The 11,368-nt window shown below is 43.7% G+C and overlaps 1 protein-coding gene across 1 annotated transcript; it reads right to left on the bottom strand.

The window, feature by feature from the left end:
- Nucleotides 1–2,534: 2,534 nt before the first annotated feature.
- On the bottom strand, nt 2,535–7,579 carry LOC146703032 (MLV-related proviral Env polyprotein-like). Its single transcript, XM_085466143.1, has one exon. The coding sequence runs from the start codon at nt 4,685–4,687 to the stop codon at nt 3,176–3,178; it is 1,512 nt and encodes a 503-aa protein (XP_085322269.1). The 5' UTR covers nt 4,688–7,579; the 3' UTR covers nt 2,535–3,175.
- Between the last annotated feature and the right edge of the window lie 3,789 nt (nt 7,580–11,368).

Consider the following 11,368-nt stretch of genomic DNA (forward strand, 5'->3'; position numbering starts at 1 on the left):
TTTCTTTAATTACTAAATTAATTACAGGGGGATCACACTCCTCAGCCTCCCTGGGAAAGTCTATGCCAGGGTGCTGGAAGGAGAGTCCGTCTGTTAGTCGTACCTCGAATACAGGAGGAACAATGCGGTTTTTATCCTGGTCACGGAACAACCTCTCGAAGATACTTGAGGGTGAATGTGAGTTTGCTCGACCAGTCTACATGTGTTTTGTGGACTTGGAGAAGGCATTCGACCGTGTCCCTCGCGGTGTCCTGTGGGAGGTGCTGCGGGAGTATGAGATGTCTGGCCCATTGCTACGGGCCATTCGATCCCTATACAGCCGTTGCAAGAGCTTGGTTTGCATAGCCGGCAATAAGTCGGACTCATTGCCGGTGGGTGATTGGCTCTGCCAGGGCTGCCCTTTGTCACCAATTCTGTTAATAACTTTTATAAACAGGATTTCTAGGCGCAGCCAAGTGGCGGAGGGCTTTCACTTTGGTGGCCACAGAATCTCATCTCTGCTTTTTGCAGGTGATGTGGTTCTGTTGGCTTCATCTGGTGAGGGCCTCCAGCTCACAATGGAACAGTTTGCAGCCAAGTGTGAAGCAGCAGGAATGAGGATCAGCACCTCCAAATCTGAGGCCACGGTTCTCGGACAGAAAAGGGTGGAGTGCCCACTCCAGGTTAGGGATGAGTTCCTGCCCCATGTGGAGGAGTTTATGTATCTCGGGGTCTTGTTCACGAGTGATGGGAGAAGGGAGCCGGAGATCGACAGATTGATTGGTGCTGAAACTGCAGTCATGTGGACGCTGTACCAGTCTGTTGTGGTGAAGAGAGAGCTGAGCGTAAAAGCGAAGCTCCCAATTTACCGGTCGAACTACACCCCTTCCCTCACCTGTGGTCACGAAGTGTGGGTAGTGACCGAAAGAACGAGATCGCTCAAACTAATTATTAGGTATTTAAACAGTATGATGCACATACATACGTACACAGTATGAAAACTGATCATTATAATAGTGTATACATTTGCCCTTTTACAGTACTGAAAAAAAGGAACTGAATGGACAATCACGCCATTGTGCACATACATCCTGTCCTCCTCAACTATGTCAGATTCATCAGTTTATATCACACACACACACACACACGCTTAACACAGAAAATGTCTGAGGTTTGTATTACAACTCTACAAATCCAAAATTTTAATTAAAATCAGCAAACTGTGATTTTTTGGGATATTCAAACAATACAGAGTAGCAAATACTTTGTCACATGATTAGGATACAGGAAAAATCAAAAGGGACTGTCATTTCAGTTACCAGCAAACAAAATTACACTTTTTTGGGCATGACCGGACACATCTTTCTCTAAATAATCATATAATATGGTGCTAACTTTGCATTGTTCCTGGCTTCTTGCATCTTACATTGTTCAACAGTGAAACATTTACAGTGAGAAATATAAATGTAATAAAAAAATATTGCTCATCATTATAACATGCTGTCAACCTTTTGTCAGGACAGCCTTACTGTGGTCATTATGGTTTCAAACACACATTTCTGCAGGTAGCTTTGTTTACAGAGGATGAAATTCAAATAAGAAATAAGTAAATTGCCACTAGCAAAGTATGTCTAGAAGATATAGTTTCACTTCTAATTTGTATTACCAGTACTCCAAAAAATCTTTTTTGGGGTGAAAAATGTTGCCACAATTTTGAAAGACAAAATGAGAAGGCACAAACTTGCCTGACAAGAACAGCATAGCACTGATGATCCAGTCCATTGTGTTACTCCCATGAAAAAAATAAACTTAAGTTTGATTTTTTTCTGTTTCAGTGTGACTACTCAAATGAGCTGTTACTTCTTCTGAAAGTGCTGAAGGAGTTGTTGAAACTAAAATGCAGAATGCACAGAGTGAATGCTCAAACTTAAGACACTCATTTAGAGGAACTCTAATGTAGGAGGAGTTAGAATACTGATATCACTGTCTGTTATATGTGACACACAACACTTTGGTAAACTATTTAAAATTGATGTGACTGTTAAAGCACAATTAAAAACAAGATTACATATACTAAAAAGATTGAATAATCTATTAGTTTCTGGGCAACCAGATGAAATCATTGCAATCACAAGTAAAAACAGGAAGAAAGCTGACAGTGTAAATGTTTTCAGGGGGCTTTTGCCCACTGGTAGGCAATTTGGCTGTGGGTGAGGAACCAGACAAAGAAGAAATCAGACGACCCTTGTCACAGAAACACTAAGGAAACAGGCCTAGGGAGGGTGCTTAAGATCACCTTGTGGCTGGGCCTTAGCCCATGGTGTCTGGCAGGCTGCAGTCCACAGAGCAGACATAGTCTCGGCCTCCTATCCGGTGTTTAAGTCTGATGTCATTAGCTGTGCCTGGGCCCAAACTCCGCTGCAGGTCCTTAAGTCACATGATCACAGTGGCATCACTGAGAGTTAAAAACTGTCTAAATCTTTTCTGTTGGGTCTAAACTCAGACCCCGCTGTATCCAAGACTTATTCCCATGAAAGAAAAACAAGGCAACAGTGTTCGATCGATTTCTTGCGCAAGGGAGGCCCCCTCATCTGTGTCCAGCACGACAATGAACCCCGATGATGGCCTCCTCTCGCTGCCTTTTATTGACAAACTTCAAACAATAGTTTACAAAACACCTCCCCCTGCAACCCCCTTTGGTTACAAAGACAAGGCACTGTATGTAAGTGTGTGTGTGTGGGTGTTATGTGAGAATGTGTGTGTGTGTGTGTGTGTGTGTGTGTGTGTGTTGATCAAAGGGTCATAAAACCTAAAAGCAGGAACAACATCCTTGGTCATAAAGAGGGTAGTCTTCCCCCACACCCAATGTATGGTTTACCAAAGATAACACAGTGAAACCATACAAAGGGTAGGAAGCTCTACCAAACATCAAACAGATCTTCAAAAGGACGTTCCTGTGATAAAACACTTCAACCTCCCACCCAGAACCTCGAGAATCTGGGGATGGGAGGAAAGAAAGAATTCCTTTCACAGAGTTAAAAACAATGGACAAATGGTACATATAAAAATGACAAATGTTTAACTATTTAATCTAACATTTCCCTCCTGTTTTGTTATTTTTATGTTACAAATTATTCCTATGTAGCATATTCTCAGCCATGCACCTCTTGCTTAACATTTTCAGTGCAGGCATCATTCATACACAGGCTTCTGTTACGTCAGTAATTTCAGTCATTTCATATTGTTGTAAGAGTACATAATTAACAAATGTATCAGAAATCATTTTAGTTAGCAATGATCTTATACACGGTAAAATGCATCCTATACATAAGCAAATCAGTATCAATAGTCCAAAAACAGGAGTTAGTACTTTTAAAAGGAGATGCCACCAAGGACCAGACAGTAACCACGCCATCCAGCCTTGTGGTGCATCTGCTCCTGGCGTGCTATTCATCACGTATTTCTGCAATGTGGTTAAATTCTGCAGTGCTTCATAAATGTCTCCTCCACTTGTATATCCATCTGGTATGAACGTACAACATGTTTCTCCTATCAATTTGCATACTCCTCCTTGCGATGCAGTTATCAAGTCCAAAGCCAGTCTGTTTTGCAAAACCATTGTTCGTATGGCCTTTTGCTCCTCTGCTAAGGCTGTTCCAAGGGTCTGGGTCCAATTTATGTGTCTCAGTAGTGCATACCTGTTAATTTCTACATGAGTTCCAACTTCCCCGACCCCGATCCACGGGAACAACCCTTGTAAGAATTTGGCTCCAGGTCCCCAGATTCGAAACTCCCAGGGGACCTCACTTAAATCTGTGAGCTTTGTGCTTGCACTCTGTACGTTTCTCTTTGTCTTTGATCCTGGATGATGTTCTATCCTCTCCATGAAGAAAACATGATCAGATAATTTCACGAGTGCACATAGACCTCCCCATTTTGCTGGTAAAGATGGGTAAGCCTTATGTCCACATAAGAAATACCAATCTGCTAACACCCTCGTACCCTTAGGTGTCGGTGCGATTGTTGAGCATTTGGCCACATCCTGTCTTCCTTCAGTAAGTGTCATTTGGTACGAAGTGTCAAATGCACAGTCTGCTGCTCGTTGAATCTCATCATTTGCACATCTGGCATTCTTCAAACACGTCAGACAGCTAATTCTGTTCAAACGAGGGCAAAAAGAATAGGTGACGTTGCATAGATGCCATGGCAAATCTCCAACTTGGGCTGACCCATTGCCCTTGAAACACATAGGTAACTGGCCTGCTTCCAGTTTATTTAACAGTATGATGTCCGGAAGTGGATCAGGAACTTGGGGCCAAGTCAGCAGATCTGTCTTACCAGAGCAGTTCACCTTCCCAGCTACTGGTGAATCAATCTTCCCATTCAGGTTCAGGGAAATTGAAAAGTTGGCAGTGTTCCAAGTACGTTTTACTCCTGGATGTGTTGCTAAAGCAAGCAAACAAACTGTCTCGCTCTCAGTGATGCTATATGGCCACAGTCCAGAAGAATGTGTAGACAGTGGCATGTGTGCACAAGCATAACAATTGGTCTTGTTGTTTATGTGAGCGGTTGTGTTCATAAACTGCCACCAGTAGTTGGTTGAAAACCCATGCGGGTACTGGGTGTGATTTGCTCTGTCCCAATGCGCTCCTGTCATCCCACTCAGGGTCCACAGGCACAAGAAGGCGAACAGCACATTCCCAGCCATTCTAAGTTGGGTTCAGGATCCGTTGGTTTCTTCACCAGGATTGAGACGAGAGGTCCTAGAGATATACTCCCCCCTTTGTACCGCTGGCCTTTTCACCATCACCCAGAGTCGGCCAGGAAGTGTGTTACCTTCTTGCAGTGCGCTTGATGTATCCAAGTGTTCCTTTCAGCGATCTTCACTGCTGTGGGCGTCGTCAGCAGCACCTGATAAGGACCTTCCCACCGTGGACTGGACCAGCACTTCCTCTTTATGGCCTTTATCAGCACCCAATCTCCAGGCTTCAGGCTCTGCTCCTGCGGAGAAACAGAAACATCTGGCAGATCATTTGCTCTCATGACTTCTTTACTTTTAAACATTTTAAGCATCCAATCTGCTAATGTGTTCTCCTCTTCTGCTTTTCTGTCATCACTACAGAAAACTGGAACTCTAAATGGTCTGCCATATATAATCTCAAAGGGTGTCAGACCATTCTCTGTTGGAGTAATCCTCATGTACACTTTAACTAATTCTACACAGTCTAACCATGTCCTGCCTGTCTCTTCCATTGACTTCCTAAGTCTTAACTTTACTGTTCCATTAGTTCTCTCTACCAACCCTGCACTTTGTGGGTGATATGAACAATGATGTTTTAATGTTATCCCTAGATGTTGTGCCATTAATCCAATCACTTCATTTACAAAATGTGGACCATTATCACTATAAATGGTCTCTGGAATCCCATGTTCTGGGATAATATTCTTACATATTGCTTTGGCAACCGAAATGGCATCTGCTTTTCTAGTTGGTACAATTTCTACCCACTTTGAAAAAGGACACACTATCACTAAACAGTATTTATAGTTGTTACAGTTGGACAGTTCTATAAAGTCCATGTGAATAACTTGAAATGGGTGACTGGGTCTAGGGAATTTCCCTCTCTTAGGTCTCAAATTACCCTGGGAATTGTGCTTGCAACATATCATACATGACCTGCAAAAATTTTTTGAAAAGGTATTAAATCCTAGAGTATAAAAATGTTGCTCTACTGCTGCCATCATCCCCCCTGTGGAGACATGGCAAAGCCCATGACTCAAAATAGCAGCAGTCTTATACAAATTCTTAGGCAGTATTGGTTTATTACACAGATAATAAACACCATCCTGCAAGCTTGCTCCTTTAGTGAGCCACAACTGTTTTTCTGCAGTAGGTGAGTGTGCCTGCATGTCTGCTAATACATCTGGTGTAATAGGCAACGTCTGCTGGTGTTGCACCGCTAAAACATGAACACCATGTTCTCCTAAAGCTGCCTCTTTTGCGATCTTATCTGCGAAAGCATTCCCTAATGCAACTGGATCTTTCCCTCGGGTATGTGCTGCACATTTACAAACGGCAATTCTACTGGGTAACAACACTGCGTCCAGCAGATTTTGCAAGAGTTTGGCGTGTTCTACAGGTTTCCCTGTTGAGGTTGTCATACCTCGTCTTGCCCACTGTGCTGCAAAGAAATGTAATGTAGCGAATGCATACTGACTATCAGTGTATATTGTCACATCTTGTTTCTCTGCAGCTTTACACGCTTCCGTTAAAGCTACTATCTCTGCTGCTTGAGCAGACATAGAACATGTTAGTTGTCCTGCACAAATAACTTTCTCACTATCTACTACAGCAAAACCTGTTTTAGCCTGTCCCTCTGCTGTTTTAAAACTTGAACCATCAACAAACCAAACCTTTCCCTCACTTAGCGGCACATCCGTTAAGTCATCCCTTGGCTTACACTCCTTCTCAACGTGTTCTCTACACTCATGAGGAGTGCCCTCGTCTTCTGTTGGCAAAAGGGTTGACGGATTTAGAATTGTGCACCGCTTTATGGTAATGTGTGGTTGTGATAGTAAGAGTGACATCAAAGACAAATGTCTTGCAGGTGACAGAAATGTCATTTTAGTCTGCAGTAGTAAAACATCCACCTCGTGTGGAACTAACAGTGTCAAAGGGTGAAATAAAACTATTTCCCCAGAACATTGAACAGCCTGAGCTGCTGCACACACTGATCTCACACACGGAGGCAAAGCACAAGCAACTGGATCTAACCTTTTAGAATAGTAAGCTACTGGCTTCATTTTCCCCCCGCTGTCTTGTGCTAACATTGAAGTCATAAAATGTCCTTTGCAGTCAACTGTTTGGACAAATGGCTTTTTATAATCAGGCAATCCTAACACAGTCGCGCTCGTCAACAGTTGTTTCAACGTGCAGAATGCCTGCACTCCCTCTGGAGTCCAAGTTAGACTATCTGACATAGCTAAGGACTCACTGTACATCATGTCTAACAGTGGTTGACTTACTTCAGCAAAATTCGGTACCCATGAACGACAATAATTAGTCAGTCCTAGAAATTGCATCATATGTTTCTTTGTCACTGGCCTAGGAGCTGCTAAAATAGCTGCTTTCCTTTCTGGGTGTATGCTTTTTCCTGCTGAACTAAGCTGGTGACCTAGGAATTTCACCTCTTCCTGTACCCACTGTAACTTTGAAAGCGATGCTTTATTCCCTGTTTTTGCCAAATGTGTCAACAGTGCTATAGACGTAGTTTTACAATTTTGTTCTGAGTCAGACGCTATCAAAATATCATCCACATAAACTAGGATCTGTGAATGGGATGGTATCATGAAATCAGACAGACAATTAGTTATTGCTTGCATGAAAAGGGTCGGACTGTCACAAAAACCCTGTGGTAATCTAGTGTAGGTATATTTTTTACCTTGGTATGTAAATCCAAACCAACCTTGTGAATTCTCATGCACTGGTATGGAAAAGAAAGCATTACTCAGATCTACCACTGTGAAATATGTCATCTCTGGTCTTATCTGATTTAACAAGGTATGAGGGTCTGGGACACATGGTGCAATACTTTCTACAGCTTGATTTACAGCCCTCAAGTCTTGAACCATGCGCCATGATTGAGAATCAGCTTTTTTTACTGGAAAAATGGGCGTGTTACATGCTGCATTTGGGGCTTCTACCAGTATCCCTGCTTCAATCATGTCTTCTATTACAGGCTTAATCCCTACTTCTGCATCTGGTTTAAGTGGATACTGTTTCACTCTAGGTCTATATGAGGTTTTAGGCTTTATTACTACTGGGTTTGCTGTTTTCATTAACCCTACATCAGTCTTTCCTTTTGACCACAAAATGTCTGGAATCTGTTTAAGCTCAGGGTGATCATTTAGATCTACCATATGTCATTCTGCTGTTTCATTCTCACTTCCCTTTAAGTGTGTCTGAGGTGTTGCATGTGTCACCCACCCCAGCTTCTTACGGAAGATACTGCTATGCATGTTTGTTTCCCATCCCCCTCCACATGGCTGCCATACATTTGTGTGCTCTCCCTGCTCCACTAAAAATGCTAAATCTTCCCACTCAGCTGTGCTACACTTAGTTAGTGGAACATGTGGCACCTTCCCTTTGAAGAGTTGTCGAGCTGCTTCAGAAATTATCACACTGCATCCTGCCATTTGTTTACCATTAGTATATACAGTTTTTACAGTAATTCTTTGAGGACCCAGTTTCATTACTTTGTCAGTGTAGGCATCATCAAGTCCTGGTGTTGTTTTAAACCTAAGTGTGATGTGCATCTCATCTGGCTCCTGTCTATCATAGCCCTCAGCTAATCTCTCCTCAGCTGTGGTCAACATTTTACAGGTTATCTGATCTGGCCTGGAAGTTGACAGGTCAAGCGTCCAATAGTAATGTACATCGCTACTGCCCTGGTGAACCATTGCTTCTGCAGTTTCTCCTTTTCCTGCAGTTATCATTCCAACAGCCGTGGGAACGATTGAGATTCCAAGTTTTACCATCATGTCTCTACCCAAAAGGTTCACAGGGCATGTTGGACACATTACTACTGAGCCCTGAGCTGTCTCTCCAGTGGATGGATCTCTGATCCATACTGGCTTAGAGATCCTATGTTGATCTAACTGTCCGTTTGCAGATTTTACATAAATGACACCATTTGAGGGGTTTATTCCTGACACATGGTCCCTCAGGACGGTTTTATCTGCTCCTGAGTCACATAAAAACTGTATAGTTTTTCCCTGCACTGTTAATGTGCGAAAGGGTTTCACTTCTTTCCCTGATAAATTCAACAAAACCTCAGTCAAATCTATGGTTTGGGGCACTGATTGTTGTTTGTGGCAGTCTGATGGGGTGTCTAAACATGCATGTGTATTGACAGTGGCAGCAGATACTAGTCATTTATTATATGAGGGGTTACGTGGACCTGGTCGTCTATACTCCTCACGTAGGTCCTCAAGGCAGTCTCTAATGAAATGACCTATTTTCCCACAGTTGTAACACCTTTCATCCCTTCTCCTCCGTTCTCCTCTAGCCCTCCAATTACCTCTATCTCCTCTACCTTTACTTTGTCTAGTCTGCCCCTGAAAAAGTACCTGAGGCTCTTCATCAACATAAAATGTGGCAGCATTCACTGTATTCTGCAATTTTTTCTTTTTACTTTTAATCACATCCTGTGCATGCTTTGCCCAATTCATACATTGAGTAACTCCATCTGTGGTGTGATTTACATTTTGCTTCCTAATAAAATCTGCAATGGATGGATGGAACCCACTCATTAAGGCATGTTTCAGCTGCTGTTGATAGGGGCCTGCTACGTCTGCATCTTCTTCAAGTCCACTATGCCTCTTAAACACTTCCTCCAATCTACCCCTATACTCATGAACGTCTTCTCCTTCCTTCTGTATGCATTGTGAAATTTTTGTGTAGTCTGCAGTTGTTCTAAAAGTATTTCTGAGGCGATCGTACACTCCATTAATTTGGACAGCGAGACCTGCATCTCCATAGGGCAGGGTGTTATCACCTGGCCCTCTGCCCGTGTACCGTCCTCTGACACGGGTCCAGTTATAAGTGAGACATCTCCTAAAGGTAGTCTCAGTTTCCTGTCCATTTAAACGGTACGAGGAACAAAGCTGTCTATGTCGAGCTATAAACTCATCAACATTAGTCAATGGGTCTCCAAGGCTCTTACAAGCATCAGCACATTCAGACTCGGTCCATGGCCGGTAAACATGAATAGTGCGGCTATTATCTGCATCCACTCCAAAATGCGGGTTAGCAACCTCTACCATAGGGTAAGTGCTCACCTCATGGATTGGATCAGGAGAAAAACTTTCTTCATCTTCACACTCTGGGGCTGAAACACCATGTGTTTTTTTGTGTTGTGTCAGGGATGGATATGTGGTTGTAACATTCGTGTTCACTTTCTTTCCTTTCTGTCTCCTCTCTTGCCTAGTCTGTCTTGGACTCAATGCTGCTCCTAATGCCTCTCCATATTCATCCTTTAATCTGTCCTCCACTTCTGCCTCTGCTCTCTCACGTTCATCTCTGGCTCTTCTTTCTGCTAACATTCTTGCTCTTTCTAATGCTTTTCTACGGTGTTGTTCTAAAGTAGTTGCAGTGGATTGAGCTGTAGTTTCATCCTCTGGTTTCACAACTACTGCTTGCAATATTGCTCTTTTAACATTCTGTGCTTCTCTCCTCCTCTGAGCCTGCTCCAGCCACAACTTAGCAACTGCTAACTGCAATTCCTTCCTCCGCTTCGCTTTCCCTGTTTTACCTGCTACACTTACAGCTATTCTTTCTACCAGCATTTTACACTGAACTTCCACTAATGTCCCTTCAAATCCATATTTCTTACGCCAACAACCTACATACTGCGTGCTGCCTGGTGAAAATTTCTCCATAAATTTTACATCCCCTTCTAAGGCAGACTTACACATTTTATTCCCCATTATGACAATTTTCTCAAGTTTGCGGTAGGCAACGCCTTACTCCAAAACCCAGGCTATGTGTACACAACAGGTCACAGAATTACGTTAACACCACTTTAGGTTTCCTTCTGTGTTGCTGCGTTCACTTTACTGGCACTCATACACACGTACGTTCATTCACACTGTTTATAGGCCTGTAACTTCTGTTGAAAGCTCTCAAACGCCCCAAATGGCGGAGAATTCAACCTTCGGACACTCTCCAACGCCCCAAATGGCGGAGATTCCGGACTCCGAACCTAGGTTCTCTCCACGCCCCCAAACGGCGGAGAACTCTCTACGCCCCAAACGGCGGAGAAGCCTGCGTCTCTCTCACGCGGCTAGCGCGCTCCCGGACTCACGTTTAACGCACAGCCCGTAGCCGCTCTCTATTGTTTTGGGTCACGTGCGCTCTCGTGACCAGCGCTCCCCCGGACTCAAACGTTTCACGCAGAATCACGGTGACGCGTATCTAGGATCCCACATTCATTCACACGGTTATAGAGACGCTCTCTGATTGCTTACCGTTGTGTTGCGTTTCGTTCACAGGAGAGTCCTAGAATCCCGTCAGTCGCCGTCCACGAGGGGAGTTCAGACGCTATTCCACCGGCCTGGTCGCGAATTTAACACTCCAGGGCTTTGTCAGGCGTCCTAACGGCCTGGTTGTCGACAGTCTGCGGCGTGTCCTCTCTCTCCTCAGTGTGCGGCGAAATTCTCGGAATCCGGCTCGAAGGACCAAAAAATGTTGGGTCTAAACTCAGACCCCGCTGTATCCAAGACTTATTCCCATGAAAGAAAAACAAGGCAACAGTGTTCGATCGATTTCTTGCGCAAGGGAGGCCCCCTCATCTGTGTCCAGCACGACAATGAACCCCGATGATGGCCT

The sequence above is a fragment of the Copadichromis virginalis genome, linkage group LG8 (genome assembly GCF_057382275.1).
Source record: "Copadichromis virginalis isolate Kocher_CV1m ecotype Utaka linkage group LG8, C_Virginalis_male_GT1.1, whole genome shotgun sequence".
Taxonomy (NCBI): Eukaryota; Metazoa; Chordata; class Actinopteri; order Cichliformes; family Cichlidae; genus Copadichromis; species Copadichromis virginalis.